Source organism: Podarcis muralis, chromosome 11, assembly GCF_964188315.1.
Source record: "Podarcis muralis chromosome 11, rPodMur119.hap1.1, whole genome shotgun sequence".
Taxonomy (NCBI): Eukaryota; Metazoa; Chordata; class Lepidosauria; order Squamata; family Lacertidae; genus Podarcis; species Podarcis muralis.
This window is the reverse complement of record NC_135665.1, coordinates 51037970-51060170: the sequence shown is the minus strand read 5'-3', so window position 1 is coordinate 51060170 and position 22201 is coordinate 51037970. Positions and strand designations below refer to the sequence as shown.

The following is a 22201-nucleotide window of genomic DNA, read 5'->3' as shown; positions in this document are numbered from 1 at the left end:
CTTACAACATTCCTATAAGGCAGGCCATTTGAGAAAGAGGATGCTTAAAGCCAAGTTAAGATCAGAACGGGGTCATCCAGTTGATAGTCTGGGCTCTTTTCTTGCACTAATTCTATTTCTTTGTTTCCCAATTTTTATTTTCTGCCTTAAGTCTCTTAACACTTGCAGTTCAACCCTCCAGCACAACAAAACCCCGCTCTGTTTTAACCATGCATCCTGTTGAAGTCTGAACGGCGCTATGAATAGTATTTTCATATTCCGAAGGGATAGGATTGCAGGCTTGACCTTGTCAAGCAGGCCAGCAAGCTTTTGTTACATTGAGCCAGCATCTGTTCCTCTCTAACCCAGCTGCCATCTTGGAAGGAATGTTCGGAAATCTTGGCCTGATGTGAGGAAACTTAGAACTCAGAGGCACCTCTGGAGTGCCTCTGAACCAGGTGCAACGTCTTATGGGACTGCGCATAGGATTTCAGGGCTGAATATCGAGGGATTCCCTATGGTCACTATGAACAGCAATCAGCTTGTGTTCCACTTCAGTTGAAGCGCTGCCTAAACAGCCTGTGCAGCATTTTTTTTTAAAAAAGCATTTGTTTTACATTTGTAAATAAAAACTTTCTTCATTTATTTCACATGTAGCTGAATGTGCAAATACATATGACCAGTGAATGCATTTTGCCACTGATAAGCATGATGTTGTTATGGAGACTCTGTCTGTGGTTTCTAATTTGTGATGGCTCTTCCACACATCCCTTGAGGCAATTCTGATTTATCATAGTCTTTAGTTGCAAATTAATTTTATTTGAATGTTGCTTTTATTATTATCTTTAAAAAGTTACCTACTGTAAGCCTAAAATGCATTACAGATTATCCTTCTGGTGCCATACAAAGAACTTTAGATTTTTCAGCCTTTTTTAAAAAACCCAGAAAAATTATATTGCTTGTATTGAACACTAACCATACCCAGGGCAGTCCCACTGAAGTAAAGTATCTGATTAACTCGGATCAGTTAATTTCAGTGGGTCTACTCTGAGTAAAACTGAGTTGGCTACGACGTGTGGGTTTAAAGCACTGCTCTTGAGTTTTGGATTGTATTTTTATTCTGCCCTGTCACATTTCATCTGTTTACTTGTAAAGCACCCTGGATGCTGATGTTAAAGGGCAGTATGCAAACCCACAAGCAAACGAACGAATGGATTTAAACAAATAAAGAAAATAGTTTCATTTCATGAAATGGCTATTGTGGGCATTCTACAAGGTCAGTCTCTGAATGGCAAATCACTGGGGAGCAATAGCGGAAGGGGTTATTGTCCTCATGCCCCTACCCCCAACCCTGTGGGCGTCCTGGAGGCTTCTGATTGGCCACTGCTGGAAACAGGATTCCTGGACTAGATAGATCTTTGGTCTGATCCTCCAGGGCTCTTATGTTCTTAGCGTATATTCATTACTCCAGGGAGCAGCATCTGACTCTCACGGTGCAATCCAGTGCAAGTTTACTTAGAAGTAAGTCCCACTATGTCCAGTGGGCCTTACTTTCAGGAAAGTAAGTCTCAGCACTGCAGCCTCAGTGTAAATTTTGTTGCTGTAAAATAGTGGAAGGTTTAGCACTTGTAGACTGGGAGACCCACTGTAAGGCAATTTATTGACAACGAGGTGTAACTTGCACATTAGAAAAACTGGAGTGGAGCTCACTTTTGCCCCCAAGCGAGTACCACTGCAGAGATTTTTCTATGTTGGCACGCATGTGTGGAAGCTTTTGGGGGCCAAATCATACATGACATTGTTCCTGCAAATAGCAATTACATGAATTTTATTTATTTATTTAAGTAAATAGCAGCTGTCCGCCACCCTCCGTTTGAGATTGCAGCATGGGGGAAGCTTTCAACCCTTTGCCTCTGTCACAGTCACACTCCAGAACAGCTTCTATTTGCATCCAAAGGAAAGTTCCCACCAGTGATTTCCTCTCAATGCAAATAGCAGCTGTGGTGGGGCCCCCAATCTAGATGGACACTGTGATAAGAGTAAAAGGGTTGGAGCTGTCCTCTCCCTGATGGGTCTTTCCACCCCACCACAGCTATTATCTACTTTAAAAAACATTATTATTGGGCAGTCGCTAATGTCATGTTGCTTATTTCATAAAATCCACAGCTTGCTTGACTGTAAGGAAAAAACAGCAAAGCGTTTTCTCTGTATCTCCCCGTGTAACAGTAAAGGGATGCTTTGGTTTTTGATTCTTCTTTTTTAAAACCCTCTTTCAATCCTTACCTAGATAATATATATACAGCATATAACTGCACAGATTTACTGATCGCCTGCCCCAGCTAAAGCTCGCTGTACCAAAAGGGAAGCAAACCTCTTACCAGCAACAGCTTTCTGGATGTCCAGTGTGATGGATGTGGGAAGACCTCGTACGTATTGGCAGACTTCCTCGTAAGAGAACCCATGGATCGGGACTCCGTTGATGGCAAGGATCTCATCTCCTGGAACCAGCTTCCCCATAGACGCCTGTTAAAATTGCAGTTAGGGGTGCTATCAGAGGAAACAATTCAGAGGGCAGAATAAAGCTATTTATTATTATGGTTTAGCACAGGGGCAGCCAAAATGGTGCCTTCTCTATGTTGTTAGACTACAACTCCCATCAGCCCATAAGGATGATGATGGAACTTGCAGCCCAATAACTTCTGGAGGGCACTATGTTGCCTACCCCTGGTTTATTGTTAAACCTGAATGCAGCCAATAACTACCTTGCTAGATCAAGACTGTAGAACTCAACTATTCTGGTATGTGGTGCCCAACAGCCAGCCACCAGCCAGATGTCTTGGAGAAGCTGAAAACTCAGGCAGGAAGACTATGGAACTGTCCCTATTACTTGACCCAACCATCTGAAACGCAAGAGATAGGCTGGCTCTGAACACAGAATATTACAAATTATCATGGCTATGTTGGCATCCGTCTGTCTCGAGAGACAATGGTGTGAGCCTCCAGGGGACAAGTCAAACCACGGTGTTAGCAGCACTGAAGTGACTTTCCACAGTGCCGAAGCCTATGGAGGTCCTGGGCTGCCCGGCTGACAAGACCCCCCTCTAGGCCTTGCTGATGTGGTCCAAAGGAAAGCAGAGCAGGTTTGGCATAGATAAACGTATCATTCACAAATTTGCCTTTTTATTTTTACTAATGCCACCTATGCCATCAGATGCCTCTATTTCTTGTTTCGATGAGTTACTGCTGGCTTCCAAAAGGGGGCCCTCTTCATAATAATTTGAAAACCACAAGCCTAGGTAAAAGAGATGAATAAATAATCACGAGCTAAATTTTTTAAACTTAAATGGCAGTCCAGTTGTTCTTCCCTCTCAAGGAGCTGTGGGCCTTTAAAAATTTAATATTTTCTGCTTCTAAACGACTTGCTCTCTATACGGCTCCAATCACTCATCCCACAAAACTGGCAGAGCGGCAATGATCACTGCTGCAATTACAAAAATGGATTCGTTCGGAACAGTGAATTTCCCCCATTGACTCTTTAGCTGAAGCCAGCTAGGGTAGGTATGCGCTGCCAAGACCTCCCATTAATAACAGCATCATTTTTCAGGGGTTGAAGAACTCGCAAAATTAACGCTGCCCATGAATATAACTCTTTAATAGCATCACCCTATATATGTTTATTCAAAAGGAAGCCCTGCTGAGTTCAATGCTCAATAAGACTTAACTGCACCCTAAATTTCCTTGCATATGCTGAGCTTCCTTCAGTACCGATATCCTATCAGGAAATGCAAAAAGCAGGGAAAATTCAAAGCGAGTACCCTTTCAGCTGCTCCTCCCGGCCGCAAGCCTGTTATCACGACACGCAAGGGGATGGCATGGATTTCCAGGTCAAGGCCAAACGATTCATTTTCATTCCGAGTTAAGGTGACTGCTTCAGGGTGGCTCTGCCCAAGAGGACTCTCCTGTGTTTCGCTCTTCCGGAGATGTGGAATCATCCTCCCGCTAGCTCTGCTCGAAGCGCTGTGGTCCTCGTTCTTCTGCCGTGGGATGCCATGGTATTCGATGCTCATCAGGCTTTTGACTCGAGTGACGGCTTTGTGCTCCAGCTTAGGGGATCTCTTGGACTCCAGCTGCGCCTCCCGAAACTCCTTCAAGCTCAGGTGACCCGGGTGAAGCTCGGGCAGGCTCGCGTAATCAAATGATTTGACCGGGAGGAAAGGGGAGTCTGCTGCGTGCTCGGCAGTGCTGTCTGACGGATCCCTAAAGCCAGCGACAGCTGAATCGTTGTGCAAATTTGTCCCTGGGTCTCTCTCCGGGTTTGTAGCGCCACCTTTGACAGGAGAAGTTGCAATGGCAAGCTCACAGTTGCCCTCTGCCTTCCTCTGGCCTTTGGGCTTTGGTCCCCTTTGTAGCCGAGCACCGTCTTGTTTGGAAAACTCATCCTCGTCGCTCGCGTCACCGTCATAGAAAGCAAGTCTCCGCTGCCTCTGGAAGGAGGTACGCGGACCTTTGGGGCTATCGCTGAAGCTAACGTGCCGGGTAGTATTCTCCCTTTGCTTATTGAAGGGTGAGTTGTTTCCACTACTCGGTGAATCGCATATGCCCGATTCTTTGGTAGCTAGGGAAGAATGCATGAGATTATGATTTTGCAACTTAATGACTTTAAAAAAACAAACCACCAGAAAATTGGTGGTAGCCAACCAACAAGTCCCATCAGTGCAAGAACTTTTGATAGTGCAACAAGACTTTCCCCTCCCCCTCCCCACCAAGTGCTCCCCAAATCTGCTCCGATGTCAGGGACTGTGCTGAGGAGGGCTGCACTGAGGAGGAATGGTGGGAGCCTTCCCCTCCTCCTGATCCTGAATCTTCCCAGGAGCAGGAGGACAGTATAGATTTGGAACAGCGGTTTGCAGAGGGGCATAGTGCAGAAGGCAGAAGCTGGGAAATTCTGGATGGGGAACAGCTAGGAGACGAAACACAGGGAGGGAGAGAGTTAACAGATCCACTGTCTCTGGAAAGCACTCCTCCGCTCTCCTCAAGGTCAAGAAGAGCTCATAAAGTGGCAGAACAGAAAGCACACAAAGCATAGAGGGGGCAAGCTCAGATTCCATGATGTAGGAGCGATGTAGATATGGGGATGTAATGAGATCCTTAACTGGGAGCACCGCCATTCTAGGAGATGGATTCTTTGTTCTCTTGCTGTCGTTATTAAAGTTTCTAACTGGTGAGAAGACTCCTTTTCCCTTGTTCTGCTTATCTACTGCCACAGGGCAGTGGGGAGCTGATTCCCTGACATCCGGTGGTTGGGGAAACAGATTTAGGGGTTGCAAGGGAAAGAAGGTGAGAAGTCCTTTTGCACAAGCAGAAATCCTCATGCTGATGGGAGATGTTGCTTTGCTCTATTTTGGATACAGCCTGAAATCCTCATCCTCTTCCAAACCAGAAACTCAAGACAATGCATAAAAAAGGCAGTAACAAAGGGAGTAACCGTCAAGCATCTTTCAATTTCCATGCATTGTCACTCTGGCTTACCTGGAATACCAGGAGAAGGAAAACATTCATCTAAGGAGCTGCTCCCACTCTTTGGCCGGAGCGGCTCCTCATCGCTAGAGCCAGTTATGGTAGTCTCTGAAAGTGACAGCTGGCTTGCTCCGTCTTGTAAGAAGTATTGGGAAAACTCCGTTTCAGAATTGATGGATCCCTGCTGAAATAAAGCCCGGGGGGGGGAGGGCAGGATGGTCAATTAGAGGAGTGCCATTTATTTTTTAATTATCAAAAAACAGTTTACAACAAGAATATCTATAAAACCACAATAAAAACCACAAACATTTAAAAGTCAGAGAAAACCAGCTAACCGCTATGGAAAGCAGTTTTCTTCATTGCCTGCATTAGCTGGGCAGCAAGTAAAAGTATTTGACAGGCTTTTAAAGGTTAAAACAGGCTTCCCATTGGGCAACTGGTTGGCCACCGTGGGAACAGTAATCTGGTCTGGATTGGCCTTTGGTGTGATGCAACAGGCTTCTTCTTATATTAATATATAACTTGTTCCATTGTCAAACTACATTTGCTAAAACCCTCTGTGCTCTGGCACACTGTTACCCGGGGTGAGATGAGGGTGGAAAAATACATCTTTGCTCTCTTCTCTTCTATGCTGGCTCCCCTTCCCACAACAGCTACAAGGGTACAGCTGCAGCACATGACTTCCCCCAAAGGATCCTGGGAACAATAGTTTGTCAACGGTGAAAGGAACTGTAGCTCTGTGAGGAGTAAACTACAATCCCCAGAATTCTTTGGGGGAAGACATGGGCTTTTGATGTATCGTGTGTTGGCAGTCAACGTATGTTTGAAGGGCTGGGCTTTTGGATTGTGGTAAGTTGGTGAAGATGTTTTAACCATTTTATATTTCTAGTCACTTCCCCAGGATGCTCACAAAAGTGGATATGTGTGTGAGGAAGCTCCAGGATTTTCCCTGTTGAATAGTGGAAAAGATGGATGAAGGACACAGCTCTGTTGGATTCACAGCTCTTTATTTCAGCAGTTAGAACTGCTCCTGGAATCAGACTGACTGCAACCTAGCTGGCTGCTTTACATAATACTAAGTAACTTGAAACAGTAACAACTCACAACTAGCTAACCAATCAGGAGTGACAGTTTTCAATCCTTCATTTACATACTGGTGGCCCTGAGTGAGAACTGCCACTAATCTTAATACATAACATTCCCCAAGCAATACAATGATCCATTGAAGTTCACACTCAAAACACAAATCGTATTGTTGAATTTTAATTCTTTTACCCGGCTCCCTGGCTCCAAGAAACGCTTCATTGTCCAGCTCAAGGGCGAGGAGGCTTCTGTCTGCTTGGACTTCACACTAGGCGATGGGCTTTTGGGCAGATTCCCTGTTAAACACAGTTTGGTTAGACAGTGAAGATTTCAGATTGGAAAACTATTTGCACATAAGCCATTATTATCAATCTAACTGGAGTCTGTGCATGGGGTGGGGTAAGGCGAGGCTTTCAATATCTTGGGGGTCAATATGTCAATGTACAACATGTGATTGTTCAGGGCCCCAGAGTAAGGAGCCCCACTCCTTGAGAAGTAACATCTAACAAACCATAATCAATATTTGGAAGAGGTGAGAATCTAACAGCCAGTCTTTTGAGATACTGTGTTGGAGCAATAACTGAGTAGATCTACCCAAAGAAGTCTCTGGCATGGTCCAGCTACAACTGGTACACCAACAATTCCCCTTACTTTGCCTAATCGGGTTTTTTTATCTATGGTTTTGTTGTATATAAAAATTAATGAGGATTTATACCTTAGATAAAGAGCACTTTTGTGGTGCTTTTCATCCAATGTAAAAGCACAGAAATGGAAGAGGGCCCGTTTTAATCCTACTTGATCTACTTTTTCCCAGAGCCCTTGGGAATGTGAACTTTCCCCCTGTAAGTGGGAGAGGAAGGTGACTTGAGGGGGAAGGAGAGCTAACCAGAGAGGGCAGTGCCCATGACCCTCTCTCAAAATTCCAAGTGCACCCATAGGGCCAAAAACTCTAGCGACCTCTGGAGTAAATAACAGACCGATAGGATGCAGTGTAAAAAGCCAATGAGTTCGTACCTGTGGGGTAAGGGGAAGAAGCGTCCTTGCTTTCTCTCTGAGTGGTGCGGGCAATGGCTTCATCCATTTCTTGTTCAGAAACCTAACGTGAAGTTGAAAAAAGTACACTAAAGTTTATACAGCAAAGGATGCTCACTGCAAGGTTTTTGGTTCTCGATTATTTATTATACACATTTTTATATCTAAATGGAACCGCAGCCAATAATCTGTCTGCTATGTTGAAATTGAAGGTTCCAAGTAATCTCCAAGGGCACATACAGCTGATTGCAATAATCCAATCAGGAAGTTATCAGAGTATGGAGTACAATTGCTTTGTCCAAAAGGCAGCACAACTGGCGAACCAGTCAAAGCTGGAAAAAGGTGCTCCTAGACACAGAGGTCACCTGAAACCAGGAGCACTCCCAAACTGCAAATCTGCTCCTTCCAGAGGAATGCAACCCCATTCAGGGCAGGCTACCTCCTCACCTCCTGGATGTGAGAATTTTGGACACCTATGTCTCTTCAGGATTCAGCTTCAGTTTACTGGCCCATATCCAACCCAACACGACCTCCAAACATAGTCTAAACACCTCAACTGCCTCTCCTGATTCAGATGGAACAGAGAGATAGAGCTGGATGTCATCTGCATATTGATATACCTGAAGGAGCACCTCTGACCCCATCTTTCAGCCCAGACACCGAGGTCCAGGTCCAAGGTTCCTCAGTGGTTCTTTCATTGTGAGAACTCAAGTTACAGGGAACCAGGCAGAGGGCCTTCTCTGTAGTGATGCCCGTCCTGTGGAACGCCCTCCCACCAGATGTCAAGGAGATAACCAATTATGACCTTCCATAGATATCTGAAGGCAGCCCTGTATTAGGACGTTTTTAATGGCTGGTGTATCATGTGTGGTTTTTATATTCTGTTGGAAACTGCTCAGAGTGGTTGGGGCAACCCAGTCAGATGAGTGGATGGTAAATAACAAAGGGGACAATATGGAACCCTGAGCCACATGACAGGACATCACCCACATCCCTGGAGGTTGAAGCAGAACCACTGATGTACAGCGCCCCTAACCCCCATCTCCAGAAGGTCCACAGAAGCAACGGCTATAGAGAAATCAAGGAAAATGAGCAGCCCCTGCTCCCCATTTCTCTTCCTCATGTTGATAAATGCCACCAACAAAAGTGGCCAAGGCAGTTTCAGTGTCATAACCAGGCCTGAAGCCAGACTGCAATAGATGGAAATAACCAGCTTCCTCCATGCCAGAAGCTGGACTGCAACAAGAGCCTTGTCCAGAAAGGAGATATTTGCAACTGGGGCCAAAGTCATTTAACACTCCTGGTTCTCGGGTGGTCTTCTTATGAAGGGGCTGCACCACCGCCTACTTCAAGGCAGATGGTACCTCCCCCTTCAGTGAGGCATTACTCCCCCCCTGGACCCACCCAGTCAACTCCTTATGGCTTGTTCTAAGAAGCCCATATGGTCAAGGGGTCAAGGAGGCAGGTGGTCACTGTGCTTCTTCAAGCAACTTGTCCACATCCATCTGGCTGTAGATTATTTTGTATGCTCTGAGATACACATTAATAAAATCCATACTTATTTTTTAAAGCCAAAATGAAATCGGTGGTCTGTGGGTTTCTTTTTTAACTGCCCACCCAAGCCTCGGATACTTTTACTCCCAATAAACAATATACTGTACAGTGTTTGGATTTAAATGTGGGAGCTGGAAAGGAATTGAAATGCATAATCAACTTTTGTGGTTTGTAATGCCAGTGGAAATCAGATGCATCTTTCGAGAATTAAAATTAGGCACGTAGGTGGGTCAGAAATCAGAACTTCGTTGACTAGAGAAGAACAGAATTAACCCCAAAGCAAACTCAGCAGTTTAAATGAGGTTTTAATGTCACATTCACTCAGAGTAATGAAAAAAGGGAGAAAAATATATTTTGTGGTAATGGTTTTGGAAGGACATAAAACCCCCGAATACCAGGTAATATGGTAACAAAAATATTCTGTCTGATGGAATGTAGATTAGCTATAAAAACATGGATATTTAAAAGAAGGATGCCTTTTGTATATGCATATGCATGTATCGTCGCCATTAATATGCACTGAGAGCCTTTTGGGCTTAAAGAGCAGGGTATAAATGCTTTAAACAAGCAAAAATTAAAATAAACAATGTTTTCATGTAAAACTAGACAAGTTCAACAGAAGTGAAACTTAAAAAGCTGTAAAGAGCAAATTGCAAAATAATGGGAAAATGTCCACTCCAAAACACAAGGCACTCTCTGAAATATGAAGGACTTTACTTACAAGCTACAGAAGTGGGCTTTGTGGAATTTCCTGGGGAAGAGCTACAGAAGTGGGCTTTGTGGAATTTCCTGGGGAAGGATGTTCTCCTATATCAGGGGTGAGGAACCTTTGGCTCATAGGCCAAACTTGGCAAGCCAGGACATTTTGGGGAGCCATGCCCACTCGCCCCATGTGTGACATTGAACAGGACACCAGGTGGATAGCGGATAATGGCAGAACTTTAAAGGAACAAACAACAACAAAGCATGCTTCCATCAGCTGCTAGGAGGTGGGAGAGCACCTTGCTCAAGGAAGGAAAAGCAGTTTGTATTCAATGGAAACTCCTTCTCCCTCCCAGCATTGCTTTTGGGAGAAGGACAAACCTGTCCTCTTCTGGTACACCAATTAAAACAACTTCCTCCAAGAAGTAGGATATATGAGTAGGAAATATGGACACCTTTTGCTCCTGAGGAGGATCACTGGTCAAAACACACTAGGCAATCCTCTAATAGCTGTGCCAGTCTAAGGCCTGTCACGACTTTGCTTTCCACAACTTAAGTGCCAACACCAAAAAGGCCCTTCTCCATCCTGCACCCTATCTTATAGGACAGAGATAGGATACAGGATGGAGAAGAGCCTTATAGGAAGGAGAGGAAATGCAAGCAGATCTGCTCTCTGAAATATGCAGGGCTAGAAAGGTGGTAATTAGCACTTTTATTTTTTGATTGTGAGATAGGTTCAAATCCACTGGATGGAAACTTGTAGCAACAACACTCCCATTGATTTTAAAGGGGGTCACACAAAAAACCCCTCTAAACTGGAACTGCTGGGAATTAAGCTTAATGACACATTTGGATGAAGATGCATGGATGCCCTGTTGCAATAAAGTATTTCTGCATGTGCACCTATTTCAGACATTTGAGGATAATAAAGGTGTGGGACAGTAATGGGCCAGGCTGCATGTCTCCTTACCTTTGGGTTGGGATGGCGGCTAATGATAAGGCTAACTGGGCCAGGGCCGCATTCGCTCAAAATGGCATACGCTTCGCTCAGAGCCGCATGACGCAAACTGACCGAATCTGCTTCCAGGATCTGATCCCCACGGCTAAGGGAGCAAACACATGCAGCTGATAAGATGAGGCATGGGCATTCTTGCAGGGTGCAAACACACGCCAACTGATGAGTCCAGGAATTGCTTTTATCCTAAATCAGATGCCTGGTCCACGTAGCATCGTACTCATTGTTTGTTTGCTCACGCATTCATTTCTGAATATCTTTACCCTGCTTTCCTCAAGGCAGCTTGTTCTGCACCTAATGAATTCTTCAACATCAGCTTTGTTGGACTGGTCATGTTGTGCGGATGCCTGATGATCGTCTTCCAAAGCCACTATTCTGAACTTAAAAATGGAAAGCGTAATACTGGTGGTCAACAAAAGAGGTTTAAAAAAATGTAGTATACACAGTGACAACTGGGAAACACTGGCCTGCAAGTGCTCCAGTTGGAGAACAGGCTTTACCAAAGGTGTCATGGGCTTTGAAGACACTAGAATTCAGGACGCAAGGGAGAAACGTGCTAAGAGGAAGGCAAGCTTGGCAGATCCACACCATGATCAACTCCCACCCGGAAACCTATGTCCCCACTGTGGAAGGACGTGTAGATCCAGAATTGGCCTCCACAGTCACTTATGGACTCCCTGTTAAAACCGTGTTTATGGAAGACAATCTTACTCGGCGATGAGTGTTGAAGAAAATATTGGGAGTTCAAGGTGATTCACATCCAAGGACTGGCTGAGCACATATCAATCTGTCCAGGCCTTAAGATTGGCCATAGAGGTTCTGCTTGTAGGCCTTTCAGCAGAGCCAATTAAACAGGAGGTGAAGCCTTTTCAGTGGTATCCCTGTACCTATGGAACTCCCTCGGGTCTTTATTTTATTTATTTTTACTTAGCAAGATTTATGTACTTGCTTAATCAAAACGTATAACTAAGCAGTTTACATAAAATAGTATGACATGTTCATTTTTTAAAAGCTGCGTTGAAAGTATACCTTGAAAACACCGGATAGAATAAAATTAGAAAAACAGACGGTTTTAAAACAAACAAACACAATAAAATTACGTATCTGAGCAGGCTTGCCTAAACAAAAAGATGTTTAGGATATGCTGAAAGCAGTACAAGAAAGGTGCCTGCCTAATATTAATAGGCAGGGAGTTCCAGTGAATGGATGCTGTCACACTAAAAGATTGGCTTCTCTCAAGTGTGCAACGAACATTGTGTGTCACATGTAAAAGGGGCAGTTCCATAGACTGAAGTGGTCAAGTGGGCACATATGGAATTGGACAATTCTTTAAGGAAACAATTGGCCTCAGGCTTTAATATCTTTTCACTTCAATCTGCTTTTAGTTAAAGATGTTGAGCTATATTTTAAGTTATGGCTGCTTTTCCTTTTTATATCCTATAAAATTCTTTCATTTGTTTTATCTGGACTGCTGGTGCAGACTAGGGTGTGTTTTCTGCTGTGGTTTTAGTTTTACGTGTGTGTGTGTGTGTGTGTGTGTGTTTGGGCTCTGGAAAAGTGGAATTTAAAAAAAGGGTGTGAGGGAACTAAAATAAATAAAAGCAAAACAAATTATATCAATAACCCCAAAAACAGCTCTGTAAGGCAGGTCAATATGATTATTCCCATATTGGAAATTGGTGGGGAGGATTGGCTAGCCAGCTGATGCATTTATGGCAGAGATGAGTTGGGTCTCAAAAAAATAAAATTCAAAACAAGGATTTCTGCAATACGATTCCCCTAAGCCCTTGACGGTTTGGGTCCAGCTCAACCCATTGTTTTGATTCACACAAAAAAACACACCCTATTGTGATTCCTTACTGTCCTCTCTCTTGATTTCTCAAACTTATCTGGCTATTAAGAGTCGGTGTGAAGTTACCATTAGATCACAGCTGTATGAAATCACCATGCCTGAAATGCCCAGGGCCACCGGGAACCACAGGCAATGCAGATTCCATGGCTCCCAACATGAGAAACATCAGGTGTGCATGCTTATAACAGTCTCTAAAGCTTAACAGGCAGGCTGGTGAAAGCCTCCCTCACCACTGCCAAATAAAGTTTGGCAGCAATTTTTTACTTTCTTATGTTTATATCCCTGTATCAGAACCCAGGGTGCCATACCACCACTTAGACCAGGTGAGGTGCATGGAGGCCACTAGGCGCCTTTGTATTCCCAATGGTATCACTGGGAACCAATTTTTCGAACCAAATATATAGGCATTACAGTGGTACCTCAGGTTAAGTACTTAATTCATTCCAGAGGTCTATTCTTAACCTGAAACTGTTCTTAAACTGAAGCACCACTTTAGCTAATAGGGCCTCCTGCTGCTGCCACGCTGCCAGAGCACGATTTCTGCTCTTATCCTGAAGAAAGTTCTTAACCTGAAGCACTATTTCTGGCTTAGCAGAGACTGTAACCTGAAGCCTATGTAACCTGAAGCCTATGTAACTCGAGGTACCACTGTACATTGGGAAAACCAAAACAACCACACCCATGTTGACAGGACACTGACATCAGCATAACAATATTTGTGGTTGACTAACCTTAACCTTCCATCCATCTTCGCCACTGATCCTGGGGCCAGGCTGTGGATATAAATTCCTGGAAGGCTGTTCTCCAGCGTGAGACAGCAAACACCAATGCCCAGCCCAACACCTGGTTCTGAAACAAAGAGCAAAGATTCAGCACCGCCATTACTGCACTCTTTATTGCAATAATCACAATGGACACCGGCAATTATTACGGTTTGTTCTTTATAGGCTACTTATAAGACTGTGTATATGTTAATTAAAAAAATATGATCAGGGGGTGCAAAAACCTTGCCTTATCAGGTCACCGGGTACTTCCAGAGAACCTGGGTGCTTCCAGATTTGTTTGCAAGGGAGAATAGGTAAGTTAGCTATTTAATGAGCATATATACCGACTTTTTTGCAGGTAAGTGAGATGATGTTTTTCAGTGATTGTCCCATCACTGTTCTTATTGCAAATGGTCCTAAAGGAAGCAGGTTGGTTGCGTGAGACTTCCCAATCAGTTATAATGGTGCAACCTGAATTTGCTGGCATGTGATTGAATTTCCCGTGAAAGCAGCAACAGTTTGGAAGCACCCTACTAATCCTACTAGTTGAATAAAGTCTATTATCCTGGATTTTCCCACAGAATAGGCCTTCTGGAAGCTGGTGGGGGATGAGGGAATTTCACAGAGGTCTATTTAAACATTTGACTTTATGTTCATTTCTTCTCCCCCAACCCCCCATCTGTGCTTATGCCCAAGAGCAAATTTAAATAATAGAAAGCCCATTACAAAGTCTTTCCATGTCAGTTTCCAATGTGAACATGCAGAGTCCTTACTCCCAAGCTTTTAATAATTGAATGTACTCTCTCAATGCAAAAATGTCGCTGCTTCCAGTGAAAATTCTTGACAAAAGTTGACTAGGGGTTACATGAACTATAAATTTAAACCACATTTGAACTGTTTTCATTCACATGGCTTGTTTGTTTGTTTATTGGATTGGTACTTGTTGTGTTTTTTAAGAGGAGTTCCCAAAGCAGCTCATTACATTTATAAAAGGCTATCATTCTGTAAGAACGATCACTTTAAAAAATGAAACTCACAAAGGGACCCATGAGGAGGAGGACTTGGAAAGGAAGGACAAGAGAAAAGGGGAACAGGGTGAAAACCAGGATTTTAGCAACTCAAAACCAAGACAAAATAAACACAAACAAATAAGGGGGGTGAAATATACTCGGAGTCGAGAGTGGATTTCATGCTCTTTATTCAGCTCATAGTGGTGAGGAGGAGGAGGAAGAAGAAGAAGAAGAAGAAGAAGAAGAAGAAGAAGAAGAAGAAGAAGAAGAGGAGGAGGAGTTTGGATTTGATATCCCGCCTTTCACTCCCTTTAAGGAGTCTCAAAGCGGCTAACATTCTCCTTTCCCTTCCTCCCCCACAACAAACACTCTGTGAGGTGAGTGGGGCTGAGAGACTTCAAAGAAGTGTGACTAGCCCAAGGTCACCCAGCAGCTTCATGTGGAGGAGCGGAGATGCGAACCCGGTTCCCCAGATTACGAGACTACCGCTCTTAACCACTACACCACACTGGCAATGGAAGTTCCCCCAGAATGTCTGCTTTATATACATTATTTACACAATGGGCCCCACTTGATTGGCTAATTCCAGGATTCACCTGTAGGCCAATCAGGTTGCTGATTCACTTCCACTTGGAGCTGGATTGGGTGGTTCCTGTGGACCAATCAGACTGCTGCATTCTGGATCCTATTGTTCTAGGACCAATCAGACTGCTGCATTCTGAATCCTATTGTTCTAGGACCAATCAGATTGCTGCATTCTGAATCCTATTGTTCTAGGACCAATCAGACTGTTGCATTTTGGCTCCTATTCAACTCAATACATAACGGCGGGGGGGGGGGACCTTTCACACATGAATAGTGCTTACTTCCTCTAAGCGTGGGGGTGAAGAGTCAACTCTGAAGCAAGCATGTGATGGTGCCCTTCAGCTGAGTACCCTCACATAGGTCAACTTGTGGTAGGGGTGGGATTAGTTCAGCCGATACAACACAGAAACAGCTCACACAGCGAGGAGTAGTTGCAATGTTAGCTTTCTGGCAGCAGGGGTCGCTGCCACTAACTGGGAAGGAGAAGGGGCAAACGGACAGTGAGGTCAGAGGTTTGCGGGTGCAACGGCAGAAGCACTGCGTTGGCTCTGCTGGTGCACCCTCACAGCCCCAAATTTCCAATAGGGGGCAGCAACACTGCTTCTGGGAAGTTAGCATTGCATCTCCACTCCCCAGGTGAGCTGCTGCTTCTGGTACAACAGCAGGTATATGATGCTATTTCTGCCTGTCTCCCTTGGCTTCCCCCACAGAAGGTTATTAATCTTTCACCACAGATGTGGTATGGGAAAGGTCAATGCAGCTGAATGAGGTTGCATCTCCCTCTCCTGTGCTCTCCTGGCTCCTTCACACAGAAGAGCATTTGGTCTTCTGTGGTTTCAGCCTGCCCCAATTCAGGGGCATCATCAAAATGTGAGCCTCCATTTTCACTTAATCCAAGGCTTTACCCTTTACAGAGAAAAGCACGTGACTGAAGAAGAAAACCTGTTGCCAATGACACATTTGCGATGGATGAATTTGTTAAATTTGGCCTCTCTCTGTTTCTCATTTTTCCAATCCTAACTTCCGTTCTCCACAATGCCACAGCAGTTTGTAATCCGAACTGCAGCCGAACGGAGACTGCGCTGATTGTGACAAATACAGGTCAGAACGGAAACAGCAGTCTTCTTACATCCCAGCTGAGACTGTGCTCAGAGGCACTGGCTCTGGTTGGTAGATCTCAAGGTTATAGTAAAAAATCAAGCTAGATTCCTCAAACTTTAAGTCTGCCTACTCTAAAGTAGGCACAGTATCATTACCGTTTTTTGGTTCCCCACCCTCCAAAAAAGCCCCATGGCCTACAAGGTTTCTGTGATCTTCCAAAACCCTTTGTAAATAGTAGCCAAAGTTTCCTCAAACCTTTATTGAGAGTCACTTCCATGACGATCCTGTCCTTGGGACCAGGCCCCTTACGATTTGCAGGGGAAACATCTCCATCTTCGCAGCCGGGCAAAGGAGGTCCTGCACTGGCAGTTGAGCTTGGGGAGCTGGAACGGCTCAATAACGTAGGCGTTGGACATGGAGTAAGGCTTGGGCTGCGAAGCCTGGTTCGTACGGTGAGGGTCACCACGCCTTTCTTGAGTTGCTAAAGAAGCAACAGCACAGTTTGTTATGTTTACCATTATGTTCATTATTCTAAATATATTTATTTCCCATTCTTCTTTCATCATGGAACTTAAGGTGGCATTATTATCCCCTGATAAAAGCCAAGGCCTAGGACAGACATCTAAGTTAATAATGTTGACACTGTGATAGGGAAACATAAAAACATACAGTGGTACCTCGGGTTAAGAACTTAATTCGTTCTGGAGGTCCGTTCTTAACCTGAAACTGTTCTTAACCTGAGGTACCACTTTAGCTAATGGGGCCTCCTGCTGCTGCTGCCGTACCGCCGCTGCCGCACAATTTCTGTTCACATCCTGAAGCAAAGTTCTTAGCCCAAGGTACTATTTCTGGGTTAGTGGAGTCTGTAACCTGAAGCGTCTGTAACCCAAGGTACCACTGTAATGTGAGAATCTAAGAAGAGCCCTACAGGATCAAGTCAGTGGCCTATCTAGTCCAGGATCCTGTTTTCCCAGTGGCTCAGGGGAAACATGGCTCCTTGCTCATCTAAACAAAGCCACCATGTGATGAAACTGAGATCCAGACACGTAAAGGGCAGCCACGGAAATAGAATATTTAGGGGAGAACCCATGTTTCCACTCCAGGACATCATCTGCTACTGCTGGAAGGTCCCACCTGAAGTTACGTTACCTTAAACGTTTGAATGGCTTCCTGGTGAGTCAGTCCTTGCAAGGACTCTCCATTAACTTCTAGGAGTTCATCTCCTAGAAACCAAAGGCAAAACAGGCATTAATAGGCAGACAGAAGACAAAGTGCTTATCCTGAGAAATATGAGCATGCTCCCTGGTGTGTTTCTGGTTTATTGTCATAGAGTTGGAAGGGTTCCCAAGAGTTATCTAGTCCAACCCTCTGCAATGCAGGAATCCTCAGGAATCCATCACTGAGGGGGGTGCCATTAAGTGCGCCGCCCACCTGGGACTCCCAAGCCTACCCCGAAGCCAGCGGCCTTCCCCCCTTCCCCTTTCATTTTGACAGCTCGGGGGAGGCTTGGGAGTCGTGGGCGGGTGGCGGGCCATTGCCCCCCACTCCCAGGCTGCTTCCTGGGGGGGGAGCCTCCTCTGAGCTGTCAAAAGGAAGAGGGAAGGGAGGAAGGCTGCTGACAAAGCGAAGCAGCTCTTTCCCGCCGCCCAGGAAGCAGCCTGCCATGAGTGGCTTCCTTTGCCGCCACGGGCATCTGGCCCCCTGGGACGCTCACCCTGCCATCATGGCCCCAACCCTGGGTTGACAGCATGCTCCAGGTGCCGGAGCAACTAGCTATTGCCTCTGCCTGCAGCATATGGCTTCATAAGCCGAACCGGCAGAAATCTCTTCTCTTGCGCTGCAAATACCTTCTTTCAGTCGGCCGTCAGCAGCTGCAGCCCCATTGGGGAAAATGGTCTTCACAAAGATGCCCATGCGTCCCCGAGCAGAATCCTGCCCTCCCACAATGCTGAATCCAAGACCCTGCAGAGTATGGGGAGGAAGAGGGTGGGGAGGAGAGGAGTGGAAAACTGAAACGTTAATTCATCTTAACCTTACGAGAATAAGCAGAAACAAGATTATCAGCTAGGTTGAGCATCCACTATGAAAATTGGAATGGTGTAAAATAGGCGGGAGGTAGTGGAGGACAGAGGTGCCTGGCGTGCTCTGGTCCATGGGGTCACGAAGAGTCGGACACAACTAAACGACTAAACAACAACAACAAAAATAGGAGGTGTGAGATTTACCACTTTTTTTTAAAAAAAAAAGGAAAGCATTTTTACTGATATTTTCAAGGTGCATATAATACGGTGCACATACAACAAAACAAAGAATAAACAACAACCCAAACCAAACCTGGAGCAACAAAATACCAACTCAATTGTCAGAAACTATGTTTAAGTACCAATATGGTTATTAGTACCAATATGTGGGCCTAAATCATTCCAGTGCGACCCATGAGTTTGCGGTGGCGCCATTAAAGGCACATGCCTTTAAAATAGCACCTGCATTTTTGAATTGGCGCAACTGGTATTCCCAGAAGCTACATTTAAGGGCATATATAAAGGTAAATTAGTGTTAAGATGGGAATATAAACTGTAACTCAGAATTCTATTAGTACGCACCAGATTGACAGACACTAGAGACGTTCCCATTTGCAAATAATCTTACCTTGCCCTGCCCCTTCATCAGGACAATGTTGGAAATAATAGATGGCTGGGTGAGTCGCCACGGGTATTCAACCTGCGCAGCACTTAAAGAGCGAGTAGATTTCTTAACAATATGGTATTCCTGGGCAAATGAAACAACCACAATATTTAGAAATAAGCCAAAACTGTTGCGTCGCATTTGTTGTTCCCCAAAGAGTCTTTCTTTCTTTCTTTTAGTGTTTGCTGTTCCACGTCCCAAACATTTGGCAATTCTATGTCTAGTCTTTACTTTGAATTCACTGATTTAAAATTTGTGTGCATCTTCAGAAATCTTTTTCTGGCGAGATGAAGTACCTGAGAGCCCTTGCAGGGAGGTATCAACCCAATGCATGTCTCCAATACTCTCCCTTCTCACCTCACCTGGATGCGCACCTGAAGACAGACAGGTGTCCCTGTGTTTAGGAGGGGAGAGTGTCATTTTTTTCTTTAACCCGCAACAAGGAACCACGCTAAAATTGTGACTAATGGGGGGATTCCTTGGTCATTTAAAGACAGTAAACTGTGCAAACCTCACCTGTCTGGTTCCTGTGTCCAAATGCTGTGGGAGAGAATGTTTTCTCCCTCCCCGGGAATATTTCATGGCTATTTCATAATTCACATCTCCATTTTCCACTGTCAACTCGTCATCTTCGCCTACGGATTCTAAACGCGTTGCCGCCCCTGAGGGAAAACCCAGAGATGCCGTTTATTACACACATTTCAAAGCATCTTTTAACATCTGTCAGTTGTGATGGGATCAGGTACACTGCTTTTAACATTTTGCATGCACATTCGGAAGTGATTGATGGGTAAATTTCCTAAGTCATATAAACAAATGATGATAAATTTTATCTTCACCTCTAGATATATATATAGAGACACAAACATCTAAGTGGGTAGCAATAATTTATCCCAGTAGTCAGAGATGCAAACCACCATTCTCAAAACACTTTCAGAGCAGAGTCTTAACACTTAGACCCTGGTATGTTTAAAGGGTCGCAGTCAAAATTAGTATCAAATAACAAAGTATGCTGTGTACAGCCTTAAAAGATTTAGGACTAATCTCATATTATGAGTTTCAGTCTGGCAAAAGCAGTTTATTCTTAAAGTCAGCACTATCTCTCCAGGGTCTTAGGCAGAGTTTTTGCTCATCATCTGTTTATTACCTGGTTATTCTTTTAGCTGAAGGTGATGAGGACTGAACCTGGGACATTCTGCATGCGGCACGTGTGCTCTGTCCCTGAGCCATGCTCCCTCCCCCAATGGAAACTATAGTTGGTGGACGAGGCCAGAGCATTGCCTTATGGGTTAGCTCAGTTGGTTAGAGTGTGGTGCTGATAACGCCAAGGTCACCGGTTTGAACCCCGTATGGGTGCATATTCTTGCATTGCAGGGACTTGGCCAAATGATCCATTGGGTCCCTTTCAGCTCTATGATTCTATGAGAGCCTTTCTTAACTACATACTCTAAAATCTTTTATTGACCCACTCGAATGAAATCAGCTGTACCTTGGGATCTGCTCCTGTACTTCAATATCCCACTTCCCAGAGTTGGACTCTGACAGTTTTCTTTGGATCCCTCTGCACCAGTAGGATCTGCAGGGTTATCTGGATCTGTCAGATCTGGCTCCTGAAAACAGAAGGAAAAAGAATCCAGTTAAGTTCTTGGGACAGGTCATCATTTCCACAGTAAAGGTAAAGGTACCCCTGCCCGTACAGGCCAGTCTTGCCAGACTCTAGGGTTGTGCGCCCATCTCACTCAAGAGGCCGGGAGCCAGCGCTGTCCGCAGGCACTTCCGGGTCACGTGGCCAGCGTGACAAGCTGCATCTGGCGAGCCAGCGCAGCACACAGAACGCCGTTTACCTTCCCGCCAGTAAGCGGTCCCTATTTATCTACTTGCACCCTGGGGTGCTTTCGAACTGCTAGGTGGGCAGGCGCTGGGACCGAGCAGCGGGAGCGCACCCCGCCACGGGGATTCGAACCGCCGACCTTTCGATCGGCAAGTCCTAGGCACTGAGGCTTTTACCCACCATACAGCATACTTTAACCCACCATACAGGCTTTAATTACCATACAGCATATATTCAACACAAAAAACAGCGACTATTTGTTGTTGACGAAGGACGGCTGGACATATAAAGGGCCCTATTACCTTCAGTAGCTTAGGGCCTCATCTAAACTAAATCCGGCCCTGGATACAGGTTAAATTGCACATTAGGAGGTTCTGCAGTGTGATAGGTTTTTAAAGAAAACACCTTAAAGGGCCATGGCTTAGTGGTAGGGCATCTGCTTTGCACACAGGAAGTCAGTCCCCTGTTCAGTCTCTGGCATCTCCAGGTAGAGCCCTGGAGAGCTGTTGTCAGTCACTACAGACAGCATTGAGTTTGATGGACCAATGGTCTGACTTAGCATAAGGTGGCTTCCTAGGTTTAACCACTGTGGTGGGAAGGGAGCAAACTGACAAGGGGCAATGGCACTGGAGAAGTGCCATTTCCCACACTATTTTCCTGGTTGAAATCTCTTCCTTCCATGTGAGCTGCTGATACACTTTCAGGGCAAAAAAAAGGGGGGCGATCAAAATGTGTAAATACACAATAAGCACAGTTTCAAATTATTTATATTCAGAAAAATACAAATACATAAATACGCAACACAGTGGAACCCTGGTTCTCGAAATAGCTTAGTTGACGAACGAATCGGAACCTGAATGCCGAAAACCCGGAAGTAAGTGCTCCGGTTTTTGAACGTTTTTCAGAACCCGAACGTCTGATGTTGTCGGCTATTGCTTCCAGGGCGCCTGCACCAATCGGAAGCTGCGTCTTGGTTTTCGAACGTTTCAGAAGTCGAATGAACTTAAGGAAGGGATTATGTTCGAGAACCAAAGTACCACTGGATCAATATCTGCAAGAACCCTGTGTAGCTAAGATAAGAGAAAATCACTAGGCAGCACAATACAAACTCCCAACCAACATAAAAGCACACAACCGCTATAACCATGTACCACCTCATACAATTATATCTGCCAGCCAACAACAACAGAATCATACCACACATAACACACCCCAACTCATGGCAAATAACCAATCAACACTGGTGGAAGACACAAACAAACAGCAGCATCACCCTTGTGTTGGCTCTGGAGGTGACCATGAACTGAGTCATCAGGGGGGAAACACCTAGCAGCTCCACTTTCCTCCTCTACTTCAGCATTGCAGATGTAGCTGGTTCCAGTCATCTGCCTCTGGAGTGGAACAGCAGTCTGGACTGCAAAATGGGCTGCTTCCTACTGGCTAATCACTTTCAGCAGAGAGCTGCAAGGCTCCCACTAGAGACATGGAATT

At 44.9% G+C, this 22201-nt stretch overlaps 1 protein-coding gene across 7 annotated transcripts in view; it reads right to left on the bottom strand.

The window, feature by feature from the left end:
- Window positions 1–22201, bottom strand: part of PDZD2 (PDZ domain containing 2) — a 233036-nt gene that overhangs the window by 21528 nt on the left and 189307 nt on the right. For 6 of the 7 annotated variants that reach the window (XR_013394713.1, XM_077936445.1, XM_077936448.1 and 3 more), the window contains 13 exons: window positions 20369–20489; window positions 19396–19541; window positions 18844–18963; window positions 18042–18156; window positions 17344–17417; window positions 16450–16675; window positions 13466–13583; window positions 10838–10970; window positions 7594–7675; window positions 6772–6875; window positions 5509–5680; window positions 3795–4594; window positions 2358–2502 (listed from right to left, as the gene is read on the bottom strand). Coding sequence is in view for 6 of the 7 variants with exons in the window: in XM_077936445.1 (XP_077792571.1) it covers window positions 2358–2502; window positions 3795–4594; window positions 5509–5680; window positions 6772–6875; window positions 7594–7675; window positions 10838–10970; window positions 13466–13583; window positions 16450–16675; window positions 17344–17417; window positions 18042–18156; window positions 18844–18963; window positions 19396–19541; window positions 20369–20489 (2356 nt within the window). In the remaining variant the exon portion in view is untranslated. The remainder of the gene's footprint in view (window positions 1–2357; window positions 2503–3794; window positions 4595–5508; window positions 5681–6771; window positions 6876–7593; window positions 7676–10837; window positions 10971–13465; window positions 13584–16449; window positions 16676–17343; window positions 17418–18041; window positions 18157–18843; window positions 18964–19395; window positions 19542–20368; window positions 20490–22201) is intronic. The other variant, XM_028747960.2, reaches the window with a different exon arrangement.